This window comes from Petromyzon marinus, unplaced genomic scaffold (genome assembly GCF_048934315.1).
Source record: "Petromyzon marinus isolate PM22_M1 ecotype Great Lakes invasive population unplaced genomic scaffold, UKy_Petmar_22M1.pri1.0 PM_G_Scaffold_20, whole genome shotgun sequence".
Classification (NCBI taxonomy): domain Eukaryota; kingdom Metazoa; phylum Chordata; class Hyperoartia; order Petromyzontiformes; family Petromyzontidae; genus Petromyzon; species Petromyzon marinus.
In genome coordinates, this window is record NW_027422762.1 from 2106830 (window position 1) to 2126146 (window position 19317).

The following is a 19317-nucleotide window of genomic DNA, read 5'->3' on the forward strand; positions in this document are numbered from 1 at the left end:
ACAAAACCCTACTGCCATAAGCCACGACGCGTTCCACACCACAGATCACCTGTGAGAGCACACCCCCAATGCCCGTATTGCTGGCGTCTGTATCGAGCAGGAAGGGTTCCGAAAAATCGGGGTAGCTCAATGGAGGGGCCCGCACGAGAGCGTCGCGAAGGGAACAAAAAGCGACCTCCTCCTCCTGGCCCCAGTGAAATTTCACTCCCTTCGCCGTCAGAGCGTGTAAGGGCTTAGCAATGGTCGCGAAATCCGCGACGAACCGCCGGTAATAAGACGCAAATCCAATGAAACTCCTGACCTCAGCCACCGAGGTGGGGGTTGGCCAGGAGTTGACACACTGCGTCTTTGCGGGATCGGTGGATATGCCCGAGCGGCTGACGATGTGCCCCAAATAGCGTACGGATTCCCGTAGCAGGTGGCACTTTTGCGGCTTAAATTTCAAATTCGCAGCACGCATTTTGAGGAACACGGCGCGCAAGCGCAAAAGGTGTTCGTCAAATGTCTTGCTGAACACGATGACGTCATCCAGATAGATCAAACAGACGTTCCACTGTAAGCCAGCCAAAACCAGTTCCATAAGGCGCTGAAATGTCGCCGGAGCGGAGTGTAATCCCATAGGTAACCGGTTAAATTGGAATAGGCCGTGTGGTGTGCGAAACGCAGTCTTTGGCTTGGACTCATCATCCAATGGGAGTTGCCAAAATCCGGATAACAAGTCCAACGTAGAAAAAAAACGTGCGCCAGCCAGAGCATCCAGAGATTCGTCCATCCGGGGAAGTGGATACGCGTCGGCCACGGAGATCTTATTAAGGCGGCGAAAATCCACACAGAATCGCAAGGACCCATCGTGCTTTTTGACAAGCACTATGGGTGCTCCCCATGGACTGGTGGAAGGGGCTATAATGTCTGCAGCCAGCATGTCATCCACTGCCAATTTGACATGATCTTTTTCGGCCGGACTTAACCGAAAAGGATTCTGGCGTACCGGGGCATTGTCACCCGTGTCAATGTGGTGACGCAACAATTTCGTGCACCCAATGTCATATTTGTGTTTACTAAAAACATCGGAAAATTCCGTCAGAAGGGTGCGTAGGCCGGCACGCTGGGAGTCGGACAGATCACTCGTGCCCGAACATAGTGTGTCCATCCAACTATCGTCCCCCTCAGAATGCGGTTGAGCCAGAGGATCGGTCCCCACATTACCCATAACCGTGTCTACCACGGGGACCGGTGTCGCGTGCGCGAGCACAGTTCCCTGAGGAACGACGGCCGTCTGTACGCCAACGTTAAGGACGAGGATAAACGGGTCATCGCTCCCCTTAACGAGCGTTTGAGCGGCCACCAGATCCAGCCCGTTTTCCCCAGCCCTCGAGGGCCCTAACAGAATTCCCTGGTCCAGAACACCGGGCACGAAAGGCCGACGCAAGCGAAGGGGCACGAGCATTTGCGCCCCGGGAGGTACACGCACCGTCCGAGTGACGAACGCTTGTATCGACGCGCACGCTGCCCTTGAGGTGACAGGGGAAGGCAGGAATGTTACCCGTCGGCCCGAGGGAAGCTCGATGCAACCCTGATCAATTAGAATTTTAATCGGCATTTTGCCCAAAAAGTCCGTCCCCAACAAGCACGGAACCGCCAGCGAGGACGAGACTAATATCGGCCCGGAGAGTTTGATATCGCCAATGCAAATTTGTGCTCGAATTTGGCCTATGATACCCAGCGAACCCCCGTTCGCTGCGTAACACGGAACGGTGACTGGGAGCAAGGGGCGGCGGCTTTGAACGGGAAGAATATTATAAATCAAGTCTGACACAATGGTCGCCGAAGCTCCCGTATCGACGAGGATACGCACCTCGACCCCGTCAATGCGACCCGCGACCACGGACGAGCCTGCCGACGCAGCAACAATGCGGTGGGCCAATTCCGTCCACTGCCCCGGCCCGAGCACCCTCTCGACCCCGCCGCCACCCAACAAACCAATGGGCGTACCCCGAGGCCCGTACACCGAAACGCGCGAGGTGGGGACAGGTGTGTGCACAGGCCGAGCATGTGGGGTGCCGCGACTTGCCGGGTTGCGATGCGGAGGCCTGTAGGCTGGAGCGCCGTCCGACCGTCCCGGCTGTCGTTGACGAGGCGCCCGGCATTCCGCAGCCACGTGGCCCTTGCGGCCACAGTTGTAGCACGTGATGAGCGCCTTGGGGTGCTCCTGGCGATCCGGTGTGGTCCGAGCCGGCCTCCCTCCGGATCTCCACTCCACCGGGCGACCCGCCGCGAAGACCTCCTCGGGGGGGGGGATGGTCGGCGTCCCAGCGCACACCGCAGCTGCGCCCTTGGGGACGAGAGGTGATCGACGCTGCGCTATCAGGTGCGCGTGGATGTGTCTTGCTGCCCGCAAGGAGCACATGTCCGCGTCGTCCTCTGCGACGATGACGATCTGTAGCTCCTGGGCCAACGCCAGGAGCTTCTCCGTCACCATCGCGTCCACCCCTTCGCCGTCCATCCGCGGGAAAGCCGCTTTTGCGAGGGCCAGGAGAGCCGTGCGATACGCCAGCGGTGGCTCCTTCTGGCCCCTGCACCGCTCGTGGAAGAGTTTGCGGCAGTCCGACGATGGCCCGTAGACTATGGTGAGGACCTGGAGCGCCGACTGTAGCGTAGATCGCGTTGATCTGGGAGCTGTGATGAGCGTAGCAAGGGCGTCATCGTCCAGCATGGCCGGTAGCGCACTCAACGCCTCGTTGTCCGTCCAGCCGGCCATCTCTTGATGAGCGAGAAAGCGGCGTTGAAAGGCCCCCCAGTCGCCGCCGTCTGAAACGAACTCCTTCAACACCGGCAGGCGTTGTTGAAACGATGGCTTCGTCTCTGAGAGGTGCCGCGCGCCATTTCCGGCCTCTCCACCGGTGTCTGAGGGGCTGGGGACACCCATCGGCGGTCGCGCAGGTGATGACGATGCGCCCGCCGATTGGTCCTGACAGCGGGCGTCCGTTGGTGATGACGTCACCACCGCTGATTGGCCCACAGCGTCCACGTGGCGCTGCGACCCTCCAATCGCCGTGGCGGACACTGTCATGGCGGCAAATCCGAAATCTGGTGGCTGTGTTTCGGCGGGAATGGCCGTTGAACGGCGTTCGTCTCTCTGCCGCCTTTGCGCCCGCAGCCCCGCGCGGTTGATTTCCTCCAGCGTGGAAGCCGCGACATACAGCAGCTCAGCCAGTCGAGAGTGAGCCGCCTGCAACCCGTCCTCCATCGGCGGCCACTCCTCCAGCGGCGGCTGCTGTTGGGGCGTCTGGGACATCCCAGGATCGTCGGCCGCGGCCTCTGGCGCAATCCCAGGCGAGCCGTCCTCCTCCTGGGGTTCCTGTGATCGGTTTGTACTCCTTGTGTCCATTTTAAGACCACTTCTGACACCAGTTGTAGTGGGTTCCAGGACACGGAGACGGCAGAATAGAAGCAGCACTATTTATTTAAACCTTAACAAGGGTTACACTAGAAGGGGTAGCGGCCCCTCCACCCGTATAACTCAGGAACACACCCCAGGCTCTCTGGCCTAAGCTCTAGGCTCCCAGTTCCTCCTGGTAGGGCTCTAAGGGAGGCTATCAGATCCGGCCCTGGTTAGGCACAGATCTCGGCTCCCCGCCGACCAGACCGGCCCTTAGAAGGACTCTGACTCTGGGGCTCTGGGGCCGCACCACTGGCTTGCTGTGCCGGCCCTGAAAAGGGCAGCGGTCACAGGAGTTCCAGGGTCTCACCTAGCTGGCCTTCTTTCTTCACTGGTTGCTTCAGCCTCGGGCCCCACACTCTGCCCCGAGCTCCCTGGCTCCCCGCACTTTATACCCACTGGAGCCTTAGCGGACGTTGTTGTAGCCACCAAGGTGTGGGTGAACCACACCTTCCCGTGTCATGTGTTTATTCCCCATAGCACCCCTACACGTGTAATATTAATTTGTTTGTAGTCACGCGGGTCTCAGGGTTGGCTGCGTGTAATATTAATTTGTTTGTAGTCACGCGGGTCTCAGGGTCTGCTGCGTGTAATATTAATTTGTTTGTAGTCACGGGTCTTAGGGTTTGCTGCGTGTAATATTAATTTGTTTGTAGTCACGGGTCTCAGGGTTTGCTGCGTGTAATATTAATTTGTTTGTGATCACGCGGGTCTCAGGGTTGGCTGTGTGTAATATTAATTTGTTTGTAGTCACGGGTCTCAGGGTCTGCTGCGTGTAATATTAATTTGTTTGTGGTCACGCCGGTCTCAGGGTTGGCTGCGTGTAATATTAATTTGTTTGTAGTCACGGGTCTCAGGGTCTGCTGCGTGTAATATTAATTTGTTTGTAGTCACGGGTCTCAGGGTTTGCTGCGTGTAATATTAATTTGTTTGTGGTCACGCGGGTCTCAGGGTTGGCTGCGTGTAATATTAATTTGTTTGTAGTCACGGGTCTCAGGGTCTGTTGCGTGTAATATTAATTTGTTTGTAGTCACGCGGGTCTCAGGGTTTGCTGCGTGTAACATTAATTTGTTTGTAGTCACGGGTCTGAGGGTCTGCTGCGTGTAATATTAATTTGTTTGTAGTGGCGGGTCTCAGGGTTGGCTGCGTGTAATATTAATTTGTTTGTAGTCACGCGGGTCTCAGGGTTGGCTGCGTGTAATATTAATTCGTTTGTAGTCACGGGTCTCAGGGTTGGCTGCGTGTGATATTAATTTATTTGTAGTCACGGGTCTCAGGGTTTGCTGCGTGTAATATTCATTTGTTTGTAGTCACGGGTCTCAGGGTTTGCTGCGTGTAATATTTATTTGTTTGTAGTGGCGGGTCTCAGGGTCTGCTGCGTGTAATATTAATTTGTTTGTAGTCACGGGTCTCAGGGTTTGCTGCGTGTAATATTAATTTGTTTGTAGTCACGTGCCTCAGGGTTTGCTGCGTGTAATATAAATTTGTTTGTAGTCACGTGCCTCAGGGTCTGCTGTGTGTAATATTAATTTGTTTGTAGTCACGGGTCTCAGGGTTTGCTGCGTGTAATATTAATTTGTTTGTAGTGGCGGGTCTCAGGGTTTGCTGCGTGTAATATTAATTTGTTTGCAGTGGCGAGTTTCAGGGTTGGCTGTGTGTAATATTAATTTGTTTGTAGTCACGGGTCTCAGGGTCTGCTGCGTGTAATATTAATTTGTTTGTAGTGGCGGGTTTCAGGGTTGGCTGTGTGTAATATTAATTGGTTTGTAGTGGCGGGTCTCAGGGTTTGCTGTGTGTAATATTAATTTGTTTGTAGTCACGCGGGTCTCAGGGTTTGCTGCGTGTAATATTCATTTGTTTGTAGTCACGCGAGTCTCAGGGTTGGCTGCGTGTAATATTAATTTGTTTGTAGTGGCGGGTCTCAGGGTTGGCTGCGTGTAATATTAATTTGTTTGTAGTCACGCGGGTCTCAGGGTCTGCTGCGTGTAATATTAATTTGTTTGTAGTCACGGGTCTCAGGGTTTGCTGCGTGTAATATTAATTTGTTTGTAGTCACGGGTCTCAGGGTCTGCTGCGTGTAATATTAATTTGTTTGTAGTCACGGGTCTCAGAGTTTGCTGCGTGTAATATTAATTTGTTTGTAGTGGCGGGTCTCAGGGTTTGCTGCGTGTAATATTAATTTGTTTGTAGTCACGGGTCTCAGGGTTTGCTGCGTGTAATATGAATTTGTTTGTAGTGGCGGGTTTCAGGGTTGGCTGCGTGTAATATTAATTTGTTTGTAGTCACGGGTCTCAGGGTCTGCTGCGTGTAATATTAATTTGTTTGCAGTGGCGGGTCTCAGGGTTTGCTGCGTGTAATATTAATTGGTTTGTAGTCACGCGGGTCTCAGGGTTGGCTGCGTGTAATATTAATTTGTTTGTAGTCACGCGGGTCTCAGGGTCTGCTGCGTGTAATATTAATTTGTTTGAGTCACGGGTCTTGGGGATTGCTGCGTGTAATATTAATTTGTTTGTAGTCACGGGTCTCAGGGTTTGCTGCGTGTAATATTAATTTGTTTGTGGTCACGCGGGTCTCAGGGTTGGCTGTGTGTAATATTAATTTGTTTGTAGTCACGGGTCTCAGGGTCTGCTGCGTGTAATATTAATTTGTTTGTGGTCACGCCGGTCTCAGGGTTGGCTGCGTGTAATATTAATTTGTTTGTAGTCACGGGTCTCAGGGTCTGCTGCGTGTAATATTAATTTGTTTGTAGTCACGGGTCTCAGGGTTTGCTGCGTGTAATATTAATTTGTTTGTGGTCACGCGGGTCTCAGGGTTGGCTGCGTGTAATATTAATTTGTTTGTAGTCACGGGTCTCAGGGTCTGTTGCGTGTAATATTAATTTGTTTGTAGTCACGCGGGTCTCAGGGTTTGCTGCGTGTAATATTAATTTGTTTGTAGTCACGGGTCTGAGGGTCTGCTGCGTGTAATATTAATTTGTTTGTAGTGGCGGGTCTCAGGGTTGGCTGCGTGTAATATTAATTTGTTTGTAGTCACGCGGGTCTCAGGGTTGGCTGCGTGTAATATTAATTTGTTTGTAGTCACGGGTCTCAGGGTTGGCTGCGTGTGATATTAATTTATTTGTAGTCACGGGTCTCAGGGTTTGCTGCGTGTAATATTCATTTGTTTGTAGTCACGGGTCTCAGGGTTTGCTGCGTGTAATATTCATTTGTTTGTAGTGGCGGGTCTCAGGGTCTGCTGCGTGTAATATTAATTTGTTTGTAGTCACGGGTCTCAGGGTTTGCTGCGTGTAATATTAATTTGTTTGTAGTCACGTGCCTCAGGATTTGCTGCGTGTAATATAAATTTGTTTGTAGTCACGTGCCTCAGGGTCTGCTGTGTGTAATATTAATTTGTTTGTAGTCACGGGTCTCAGGGTTTGCTGCGTGTAATATTAATTTGTTTGTAGTGGCGGGTCTCAGGGTTTGCTGCGTGTAATATTAATTTGTTTGCAGTGGCGGGTTTCAGGGTTGGCTGTGTGTAATATTAATTTGTTTGTAGTCACGGGTCTCAGGGTCTGCTGCGTGTAATATTAATTTGTTTGTAGTGGCGGGTTTCAGGGTTGGCTGTGTGTAATATTAATTGGTTTGTAGTGGCGGGTCTCAGGGTTTGCTGTGTGTAATATTAATTTGTTTGTAGTCACGCGGGTCTCAGGGTTTGCTGCGTGTAATATTAATTTGTTTGTAGTGGCGGGTCTCAGGGTTGGCTGCGTGTAATATTAATTTGTTTGTAGTCACGCGGGTCTCAGGGTCTGCTGCGTGTAATATTAATTTGTTTGTAGTCGCCGGCTCAGGGTCTGCTGCGTGTAATATTAATTTGTTTGTAGTCACGCGGGTCTCAGGGTCTGCTGCGTGTAATATTAATTTGTTTGTAGTCACGGGTCTCAGGGTTTGCTGCGTGTAATATTAATTTGTTTGTAGTCACGTGCGTCTCAGGGTCTGCTGCGTGTAATATTAATTTGTTTGTAGTCACGGGTCTTAGGGTCTGCTGCGTGTAATATTAATTTGTTTGTAGTGGCGGGTCTCAGGGTTGGCTGCGTGTAATATTAATTTGTTTGTAGTCACGCGGGTCTCAGGGTTGGCTGCGTGTAATATTAATTTGTTTGTAGTCACGGGTCTCAGGGTTGGCTGCGTGTGATATTAATTTATTTGTAGTCACGGGTCTCAGGGTTTGCTGCGTGTAATATTCATTTGTTTGTAGTCACGGGTCTCATGGTTTGCTGCATGTAATATTCATTTGTTTGTAGTGGTGGGTCTCAGGGTCTGCTGCGTGTAATATTAATTTGTTTGTAGTCACGTGCCTCAGGGTTTGCTGCGTGTAATATTAATTTGTTTGTAGGCACGTGCCTCAGGGTCTGCTGTGTGTAATATTAATTTGTTTGTAGTCACGGGTCTCAGGGTTTGCTGCGTGTAATATTAATTTGTTTGTAGTGGCGGTTCTCAGGGTTTGCTGCGTGTAATATTAATTTGTTTGTAGTCACGGGTCTCAGGGTTGGCTGCGTGTAATATTAATTTGTTTGTAGTCACGGGTCTCAGGGTTGGCTGCGTGTAATATTAATTTGTTTGTAGTGGCGGGTCTCAGGGTTTGCTGCGTGTAATATTAATTTGTTTGTAGTCACGGGTCTCAGGGTTTGCTGCGTGTAATATTAATTTGTTTGTAGTCACGGGTCTCAGGGTCTGCTGCGTGTAATATTAATTTGTTTGTAGTGGCGGGTCTCAGGGTTGGCTGCGTGTAATATTAATTTGTTTGTAGTCACGCGGGTCTCAGGGTTGGCTGCGTGTAATATTAATTTGTTTGTAGTCACGGGTCTCAGGGTTGGCTGCGTGTGATATTAATTTATTTGTAGTCACGGGTCTCAGGGTTTGCTGCGTGTAATATTCATTTGTTTGTAGTGGCGGGTCTCAGGGTCTGCTGCGTGTAATATTAATTTGTTTGTAGTCACGTGCCTCAGGGTTTGCTGCGTGTAATATTAATTTGTTTGTAGGCACGTGCCTCAGGGTCTGCTGTGTGTAATATTAATTTGTTTGTAGGCACGTGCCTCAGGGTCTGCTGTGTGTAATATTAATTTGTTTGTAGTCACGGGTCTCAGGGTTTGCTGCGTGTAATATTAATTTTTTGTAGTGGCGGGTCTCAGGGTTTGCTGCGTGTAATATTAATTTGTTTGTAGTCACGGGTCTCAGGGTTTGCTGCGTGTAATATTAATTTGTTTGTAGTGGCGGGTCTCAGGGTCTGCTGCGTGTAATATTAATTTGTTTGTGGTCACGCGGGTCTCAGGGTTGGCTGCGTGTAATATTAATTTGTTTGTAGTCATGGGTCTCAGGGTTGGCTGCGTGTGATATTAATTTATTTGTTGTCACGGGTCTCAGGGTTTGCTGCGTGTAATATTCATTTGTTTGTAGTCACGGGTCTCAGGGTTGGCTGCGTGTAATATTCATTTGTTTGTAGTCACGGGTCTCATGGTTTGTTGCGTGTAATATTCATTTGTTTGTAGTGGCGGGTCTCAGGGTTGGCTGCGTGTAATATTAATTTGTTTGTAGTCACGTGCCTCAGGGTTTGCTGCGTGTAATATTAATTTGATTGTAGGCACGTGCCTCAGGGTCTGCTGTGTGTAATATTAATTTGTTTGTAGTCACGGGTCTTAGGGTTTGCTGCGTGTAATATTAATTTGTTTGTAGTGGCGGGTCTCAGGGTTTGCTGCGTGTAATATTAATTTGTTTGTAGTCACGGGTCTCAGGGTTGGCTGTGTGTAATATTAATTTGTTTGTAGTGGCGGGTCTCAGGGTTTGCTGCGTGTAATATTAATTTGTTTGTAGTCACGGGTCTCAGGGTTTGCTGCGTGTAATATTAATTTGTTTGTAGTCACGGGTCTCAGGGTCTGCTGCGTGTAATATTAATTTGTTTGTAGTGGCGGGTCTCAGGGTTGGCTGCGTGTAATATTAATTTGTTTGTAGTCACGCGGGTCTCAGGGTTGGCTGCGTGTAATATTAATTTGTTTGTAGTCACGCGGGTCTCAGGGTCTGCTGCGTGTAATATTAATTTGTTTGCAGTCATGGGTCTCAGGGTCTGCTGCGTGTAATATTAATTTGTTTGTAGTGGCGGGTCTCAGGGTTTGCTACGTGTAATATTAATTTGTTTGTAGTCACGGGTCTCAGGGTTTGCTGCGTGTAATATTAATTTGTTTGTAGTCACGGGTCTCAGGGTCTGCTGCGTGTAATATTAATTTGTTTGTAGTGGCGGGTCTCAGGGTTGGCTGCGTGTAATATTAATTTGTTTGTAGTCACGCGGGTCTCAGGGTTGGCTGCGTGTAATATTAATTTGTTTGTAGTCACGCGGGTCTCAGGGTCTGCTGCCTGTAATATTAATTTGTTTGCAGTCATGGGTCTCAGGGTCTGCTGCGTGTAATATTAATTTGTTTGTAGTGGCGGGTCTCAGGGTTTGCTACGTGTAATATTAATTTGTTTGTAGTCACGGGTCTCAGGGTTTGCTGCGTGTAATATTAATTTGTTTGTAGTCACGGTCTCAGGGTCTGTTGCATGTAATATTAATTTGTTTGTAGTCGCCGGCTCAGGGTTTGCTGTGTGTAATATTTATTTGTTTGTAGTCACGGGTCTCAGGGTCTGCTGCGTGTAATATTAATTTGTTTGTAGTGGCGGGTCTCAGGGTTGGCTGCGTGTAATATTATTTTGTTTGTAGTCACGGGTCTCAGAGTTTGCTGCGTGTAATATTAATTTGTTTGTAGTCACACGGGTCTCAGGGTTGGCTGCGTGTAATATTAATTTGTTTGTAGTCACACGGGTCTCAGGGTTGGCTGCGTGTAATATTAATTTGTTTATAGTCACGGGTCTCAGGGTTTGCTGCGTGTAATATTAATTTGTTTGTAGTGGCGGGTTTCAGGGTCTGCTGCATGTAATATTAATTTGTTTGTAGTCGCGCGGGTCTCAGGGTCTGCTGCGTGTAATATTAATTTGTTTGTAGTCACGGGTCTCAGGGTCTGCTGCGTGTAATATTAATTTGTTTGTAGTCACGGGTCTCAGGGTCTGCTGCGTGTAATATTAATTTGTTTGTAGTCACGGGTCTCAGGGTTTTTCTGCGTGTAATATTAATTTGTTTGTAGTCACGGGTCTCAGGGTCTGCTGCGTGTAATATTAATTTGTTTGTAGTCACGTGGGTCTCAGGGTCTGCTGCGTGTAATATTAATTTGTTTGTAGTCACGGGTCTCAGGGTTGGCTGCGTGTAATATTAATTTGTTTTTAGTGGCGGGTCTCAGGGTTTGCTGCGTGTAATATTAATTTGTTTGTAGTCACGGGTATCAGGGTTTGCTGCGTGTAATATTAATTTGTTTGTAGTCGCCGGCTCAGGGTTTGCTGTGTGTAATATTAATTTTTTTGTAGTCACCGGTCTCAGGGTCTGCTGCGTGTAATATTAATTTGTTTGTAGTCACGGGTCTCAGAGTTTGCTGCGTGTAATATTAATTTGTTTGTAGTCACGGGTCTCAGGGTTGGCTGCGTGTAATATTAATTTGTTTGTAGTGGCGGGTCTCAGGATTTGCTGCGTGTAATATTAATTTGTTTGTAGTCACGCGGGTCTCAGGGTCTGCTGCGTGTAATATTAATTTGTTTGCAGTCATGGGTCTCAGGGTCTGCTGCGTGTAATATTAATTTGTTTGTAGTGGCGGGTCTCAGGGTTTGCTGCGTGTAATATTAATTTGTTTGTAGTCACGGGTCTCAGGGTTTGCTGCGTGTAATATTAATTTGTTTGTAGTCACGGTCTCAGGGTCGGCTGCGTGTAATATTAATTTGTTTGTAGTCGCCGGCTCAGGGTTTGCTGTGTGTAATATTAATTTGTTTGTAGTCACGGGTCTCAGGGTCTGCTGCGTGTAATATTAATTTGTTTGTAGTGGCGGGTCTCAGGGTTGGCTGCGTGTAATATTAATTTGTTTGTAGTCACAGGTCTCAGAGTTTGCTGCGTGTAATATTAATTTGTTTGTAGTCACACGGGTCTCAGGGTTGGCTGCGTGTAATATTAATTTGTTTGTAGTCACACGGGTCTCAGGGTTGGCTGCGTGTAATATTAATTTGTTTGTAGTCACGGGTCTCAGGGTTTGCTGCGTGTAATATTAATTTGTTTGTATTGGCGGGTCTCAGGGTCTGCTGCGTGTAATATTAATTTGTTTGTAGTCACGCGGGTCTCAGGGTCTGCTGCGTGTAATATTAATTTGTTTGTAGTCACGCGGGTCTCAGGGTCTGCTGCGTGTAATATTAATTTGTTTGCAGTCACGGGTCCCAGGGTCTGCTGCGTGTAATATTAATTTGTTTGTAGTCACGGGTCTGAGGGTCTGCTGCGTGTAATATTTTTTTGTTTGTAGTGGCGGGTCTCAGGGTTTGCTGCGTGTAATATTAATTTGTTTGTAGTCACGCGGGTCTCAGGGTCTGCTGCGTCTACTATTAATTTGTTTGTAGTCACGGGTCTCAGGGTCTGCTGTGTGTAATATTAATTTGTTTGTAGTCACGCGGGTCTCAGGGTCTGCTGCGTGTAGTATTAATTTGTTTGTAGTCACGCGGGTCTCAGGGTTTGCTGCGTGTAATATTAATTTGTTTGTAGTGGCGGGTCTCAGGGTCTGCTGCGTGTAATATTAATTTGTTTGTATTCACGCGGGTCTCAGGGTTTGCTGCGTGTAATATTAATTTGTTTGTAGTGGCGGGTCTCAGGGTCTGCTGCATGTAATATTAATTTGTTTGTAGTCACGCGGGTCTCAGGGTCTGCTGCGTGTAATATTAATTTGTTTGTAGTCACGGGTCTCAGGGTTTGCTGCGTGTAATATTGATTTGTTTGTAGTCACGGGTCTCAGGGTCTGCTGCGTGTAATATTAATTTGTTTGTAGTCACGGGTCTCAGGGTCTGCTGCGTGTAATATTAATTTGTTTGTAGTCACGGGTCTTAGGGTTTGCTGCGTGTAATATTAATTTGTTTGTAGTCACGGGTCTCAGGGTCTGCTGCGTGTAATATTAATTTGTTTGTAGTCACGTGGGTCTCAGGGTCTGCTGCGTGTAATATTAATTTGTTTGTAGTCACGGGTCTCAGGGTCTGCTGCGTGTAATATTAATTTGTGTGTAGTCACCCGGGTCTCAGGGTCTGCTGCGTGTAATATTAATTTGTTTGTAGTCACGCGGGCCTCAGGGTTTGCTGCGTGCAATATTAATTTGCGGGAAATGTTTCAACGTTTGGATGTTCGGCCAATGCCGGTTCCACTGTACAGTTTATTAGCGGTTGGAGGAAACTGGAGATCCTGGAGGAAGCCTGTGCAGAACACGGGGTGAACATATAAACGCCATGCAGAAAAGTGACCACTAACCGCCACGCTCACTACTTCAGAACCGCTTGTTGTGTTTAGTTCGTTGTCCTTCCCCCGCACCTCCCGATTTTAGCACGGTTGGCTACGTACGGCGTGAAAGAAGTTCGACATGCACACCCATTAGATCCTCCCTCCTTTAACATCTTTGTGCTGTGTATCGACCACCGGTGCTCCTTAGATGGTGAGCCAGTGGACGGCTTCACAAGTCGCCTGGAGAATATCTGAATCCCACAGCGAATGATCGACGTGGCAAGCAGTGGTTCATATACTTTATACGAGAATTTGGCTTTTGTAAATTTCCACGTAAGCCACTTCATTGATCCTTCATTTGTGGCCAGATCGGTACTGAAAGAGAGGTATATAGCTCAGTGGACCTTGCCTGGTAAACCGAAAATATAACATTTTTGAAATAGTTCCTCTACGTGGTCCACGGTTGGAGTTTGCTGACCGAAGACGCGCTGTGCGCTAGGGCCTGTAGGTGTCGTCGCTAGCTGCACCTGCCTCGACGTGGACACGCGTGAACTCTGCTGAAAGAAGGTGACCGGCCGCGTCTCTTGATTCCCGTGTTGTGTGACCCTTCCACCCTTCCACCCTGCCACCCCCCCCCCTCTTCCTCACAGAGCGGCCAGCAGTGGCACCCTATCCAGGAGTTGCTGGTGCTGGAACAAGATGGCCTGGAGCTCGCCGACGTGAACCGCATTCTGGAGCTGCTCACGGAGAAGAAGATGCGGCTGGAAGCGGTGAGTTGTTGGCCCCCTGGAGGAATGCTGGTGGCGTTTGCACAGGTTTGGCCACCGGCGGCAACGGGAACGCGGCACGGTGGCATTTGCGATGGTGTGGTGTCGGGGAGGAATGTGGTGCCGGAGAGGTCGGTTGTTGTCAGGCGGTGCGACATCGCTGCGATAATTCCGCAGCGATAGGGCGCCGGTATAATTCCGTTCCGCACAGGCGTTCGCATGTGCGGACACAGCTTCTGCCACGAGCTTCCGCTCACGGGGCAATCGCTTGCCTTGCATCCGCACGCTGACGTAAGTTGCTCGCGACAAGTAGCGACGGTGCCCCATGCGCGCACGTGCAAACGCAGCGTGCGATTGCACGGCACCCATATGGACGAAGGGTGATGGAATGTGTGGAATTCTCTCCCACCCTAGGGAGATAATTCTCTCCCACCCTAGGGAGATAATTCTCTCCCACCCGATGTGTACGAAGGGTGATGGAATGTGTGGAATTCTCTCCCACCCTAGGGAGAGAATTCTCTCCCACCCAGTGTGGACGAAGGGTGATGGAATGTGTGGAATTCTCTCCCACCCTAGGGAGAGAATTCTCTCCCACCCGATGTGGACGAAGGGTGATGGAATGTGTGGAATTCTCTCCCACCCTAGGGAGAGAATTCTCTCCCACCCGGTGCGGACGAAGGGTGATGGAATGTGTGGAATTCTCTCCCACCCTAGGTAAGAACTGACCAATTCTCGGCAGTCATTTAAATACGTTGTGTTTTGTCTTAACGGTGCATTACGCGTGAATTTGTTAAGTGCTTTGCACAATCTTGATCCCGAAATTGCCTTTGAAATCGAATGTTGTTGTAGTTACGGAGCTGGGCCTATGCATGATTACATAAAGGCGGCAAGTTGGTACAATCCAATTAGGATTTATAAAGCGCCTGTGTGTGACCACATCTAAAGATGCTCTACAAGAGTGGTGGGCATGGATGGCTGGAAAATTCCGCAAATCACCATGATAGAAGGACCCTGTGTTGCAATCTTAATTGTTTAGTCCTACAATGGATAAATATATTTTTTTATCACATTGCGATAGAGTTGAGCAGCATCCAAAGGCACTGCCATCGTGCCTGCGAGTGTAATTCAGAGGTCTAATCTACGCCTAGAGACGCACCATTGTATTTATACACGTAGCGCGGTGTATTGGTTTACGCGCACTGCGCTATGAACCCAGCAACCTGTGTTTCGTTCCCAGTCGTGGCTAACATCGGCGGTGAGCTAATTCTGAACCGTGTCCGGGCTCCATCCCTTCAGCAACCCACACTGACGCAGCATGATGAAATATGGCCAAACAATCCCCGTGACCGGCACAGCGTGGGGAAGCCTTTATTCGTCAGTGTATTAACAAAGGACCCTGCATTATTTTACAACGTCTACGTCTTAAGTGAAGATGCAAAGTATTTTATTTGACCTTGTCATGCGCTTTGCTTTTTTTTTACTTTTCCAGGAGTCTACAGTGGCACAACACCAGCTGCTGATTGAATTCCTGCAGCAGGTTCAGCGCGGCAAGCAGGCGGTGCGTTGTCTCATCTCACCACTCGCCGTTCCACAACATCACAAGCTCCGCCACACTGCGTGGCGTGTTTGGCGTTTCGCACAAACACAGAGTTAATGGAATGTGTATTTCCTCTGAAGCGTTTTTATTGCGATCCTGGTATAAAAGCTGATGAACTGATCGTGGTGGGTTCAATAATTAATTTTTGTACTGACAGCCTTGCAGCCCAAGCCTCTACTGTACACTCCTATCGTGTTCTTTGTTGTAACGTTTTCACCCGCACCCTACTGGACATCTCTGAAAAAGAGCTTAATACCTCATCGGATTCCTCCAGTGTAAACACATATTCTGATTCTGATATGCATATTTAGCAAGCTTAACGCCACTTAGCTTCTAAGATCTCGATAACATTCGATGCATTCAAAATGCTTTGGTCAAAGGCGGTGTTAATAATGGAGGTACGTTTTTTTATCTCCATATATATTTGTGCTGTACTACCAACAGTACTTTTTTAAAAATGTCTTTGCATTTATAGTTTCGAGACTGTCCCCCCCCGCACCTTGTGGCCATGAGAGGTGTTCTCATTGACTACCACTCACGTTTGTAGTGGGTTCAATTGAGGCGCACACTCAACTTGGAGGCAACACTATCTATTAACGCATAACAACCAACGTGAACATTAAGTACAGGGTGGTGACCACCGTTCCTAATCTCGCTAACACTCGGGGCGAGTACTACACAGCGTGACCAGGGCAGGTGACGGGCTGCCTGGTCACGAACGACGATCGGAGACTCGAGGACCGCTGACGGCGTCTTCGTCCCGGGGTTGAACGGCCCAGCTCTCTGTTCACACCCCCCCCCCCCCCCCCCCGATTGTAACTGCCGTGGCTCCGCCCCAGGCCACGCCCCCAAGCTTCCCCCCTGGGGCCCCTAGCCCCACCCCCTTTGTCCGGTCACGTGTCCTTGTTGGTTTCACGCAGAGTGTCCACGGGCTGACACGACCTCCGTGACACCCGCCTACAGCACCCATACCGAGCCAACACGGTAGTGACGTCATGTGTCCCTACGCTCGTACGGTCCCTACACAGTAGTGACATCATATGTCCCTACGCTCGTACGGTCCCAACACAGTAGTGACATCATGTGTCCCTACGCTCGTACAGTCCCTACACAGTAGTGACATCATATGTCCCTACGCTCGTACGGTCCCTACACAGTAGTGACATCACATGTCCCTACGCTCGTACAGTCCCTACACAGTAGTGACATCACATGTCCCTACGCTCGTACAGTCCCTACACGGTAGTGACATCACATGTCCCTACGCTCGTACGGTCCCTACACGGTAGTGACATCACATGTCCCTACGCTCGTACAGTCCCTACACGGTAGTGACATCACAAGTCCCTACGCTCGTACAGTCCCAACACGGTAGTGACATCACATGTCGCTACGCTCGTACAGTCCCTACACAGTAGTGACATCACATGTCCCTACGCTCGTACGGTCCCGACAGTAGTGACGTCGTATGTCACGACACATTTATATTGTCCTCTGGTAATCTTTCAGTCATTTGTTTGACAGGCCTGACTGAATAATATTCGCCTGCAAAGCCAGGCGGGCTGGTGGATGACGTGATATTGGTTTGTGTAGGCACAGAATAGAGTCCTGATTGCATTTGCATTTACCCTGTTGTACGTATTCACTCACCGTATTGTTGATTGTTAAATAAACGCGTGATTGGCATCTGTTACAATATAACGACAACTGCAAAGCATTTATCATTGCGTCTTCTGCACAAATGCGATTGTGGTTACCGGTGCCGCACAAGCAAACCGTTTTCGTGTGATGCAGCCCAAGGCCGATTGTGGTTTTTTTTCTCTCTCCCTCCCTCCCCGCAGCAACTGGATCAGCTGTCGAAGGAGCTGAGCGTCCTGCAGGGCGATATGCGGCACGTCGAGGTGCGGGACTGTACCTCGGACGTGGGCGCGGGGTCACGTGTTGCAAATAGGCCCTGAGCGCAAGCCGTCCCACGCTCCGATTTAAAGCTTTCGTGACTGCAAGGATTCATCTTCTTTGGTTCTTTCGGTAAAGTCACCGCCACCACGTAGAATGGGAACAAAATAATAATAAATTAATAGAATAAAATAACGCAATCAAATTCTCACGACGTTTTCGGCCACAGCACAAGCTGCCTTCATCAGGTGAAGGGACGAGACTGTCTGGAGGACAGCGCTGGAGTAGAAACACAACCAAGCTCAGACCGCGACCTTTAAGCTGTGTGAGAGTAATTAAGGTGCCTTGTGAAAGGAATTAGCATAACAATTGTCCTCCAGACAGTCTCGTCCTTTCACCTGATGAAGGCCGCTTGCGTTGTGGCCGAAACGTCGTGAGAATTTTATTGTCTTATTTTATTTTATCAATTTATTATTATTTTGTTCTCATTCTACGTGGTGGTGGTGACTTTACCGAAAGAACCAAAGAAGAAGTTTTCCACACTCGTGTGTAAATGAGCACGAGAGCCCCAGCCTCGCGATAACTAAAGCAAACTTTTTTTTATTTTACTAGGTAAGGCCTACTGAGCTGCATAGCTCTTTTTCGAAAAGCCACCTTGGCCACAAATGATAGCTCAACGAAGTGGGCTATCGTGTGAACACTTATAGCGGCGAAACGCGCGCTTCTAAAACGTGGAAGGAAAAACCGGAGGACCCGGAGGAAAGTCCGCACGGCCGCTGTTGTCCCGGGGAGGGAGACACGCAAACTCCAAATATACGAACGTCATAGGTCGGGATTGAACCCACAGCCTCCTTGTATACTAGGCGAGGTAGTCAACATCTCGCCACGGGTTGCATCTGCAACAACCGCCGATGGTGAACGGGCCTGCCCATGGCTGTGTAGGCGACATTGCAGCTAGGCTGCATCTTGAGTACTTCAAAATGAAACGTGAAAAATTGCAACCACTGCGGTTTTTTTGCAGTGGTTCACCACCAGCACGTGTAATGAAAGCTCAACACGTTTGTCAATGACGGTGGCCCTAGACGTGTGTGTGTGTGTATAAATAATAGGATACGTGTTGGCCACCCACCTCCTCATGTGTCGTGCCGGCCTTCGTAGGCGTTCGCTAACAACAGCGTTTCAGGCTATATGGGGGGATCCTTATTTAATAGGATAGTAGGGAGCGGCAGTGTAGCGGTTAGCGGGCTGTACTACGAACCCGGCGACCCGGATTCGATTCTCGCTCATGGCCGACACCAGTGACGATTATCTGAACCAGTCCTGGGCCTCCCCCTAGGTCGACTCAGCCTCCAAATGAGTACCTGGTGCGGTGCGTGAACATCGCCTCTGGGGAGACAAAGGCGGCTGGGTGTGGTGTTGGCCACGCACCCCCCTCGTGTGTCGTACCGACCTTCGTAGATGCTCGCTAACAGCACTTGTCTCAACAGTCTGTTATAGCCTGTACGGGGGATCTTTGTCTTTATATAATAGGATACATTTTTGGGCAGGGGGCTTCTCTGCATTGGTCTCGACGATTAAGAAGGGTGGGCCATTGTCAGAAGCATTGCTTATCATATATCATTCCTTTCAAGGCAGGGTTTTTGACAGATATTTAAGAGTTTTTGTTACATGCGCGTTATTCGTGCGTCGTGTTAAGTTAATTTGTTTTCATTGAACACATGGGTTTTTGAGGATGCGTGAGAATCTATTCAGCTGTGGTAAATGTGCGATGACCATTTTATTAGTTTAGAATAGTACGTTTTGCTTTTTATTGCCTTTCTTTTCTCGTGCTGCTTTATTGATATTAATGTGCATGTCCGGTGTCCTGACTTGCGTCATAGCATCGTTAATGGATCATCTTCAGGGTGGTTCGAGTGCCTTCCCTGTTACAGGCGGACTAGAGCGCTTGCGTAAATTATTTTAACTTCGGTTGGAAGGCGTCGCGAACCGAGACGTTGCTTGTAAAGTGTTCCGATGGTGTCGGCGTGGCTTCTACGTCAAATCGTATGTCGGCAAGTTTTTTTTCTTCCCCATGATGCTTAGCCCCTCGATTCAATCCCCCCGCCACCATAATGTGCACATCTAGGAGCTGATGCAGAAACAGCACGAAGCCGTGGTGCCCCAAGTGCCCCAGTTGCCAGAGACCCCATCGACCAGGTGAACAACAACCGTTGGCTTTGGTGAACCGTGGCCCTGGCATGTCTTAGAATTGGGAGCGCGCG

General features: G+C 49.1%; 1 protein-coding gene across 1 annotated transcript in view; it reads left to right on the top strand.

The window, feature by feature from the left end:
* LOC142912436 (E3 ubiquitin-protein ligase COP1-like) overlaps positions 1-19317 on the top strand; it is a 55240-nt gene that overhangs the window by 15659 nt on the left and 20264 nt on the right. The window contains exons 5-8 of the mRNA XM_076060635.1: positions 13447-13566; positions 15053-15121; positions 17002-17061; positions 19182-19252. Coding sequence (XP_075916750.1) covers positions 13447-13566; positions 15053-15121; positions 17002-17061; positions 19182-19252 — 320 coding nt within the window. The remainder of the gene's footprint in view (positions 1-13446; positions 13567-15052; positions 15122-17001; positions 17062-19181; positions 19253-19317) is intronic.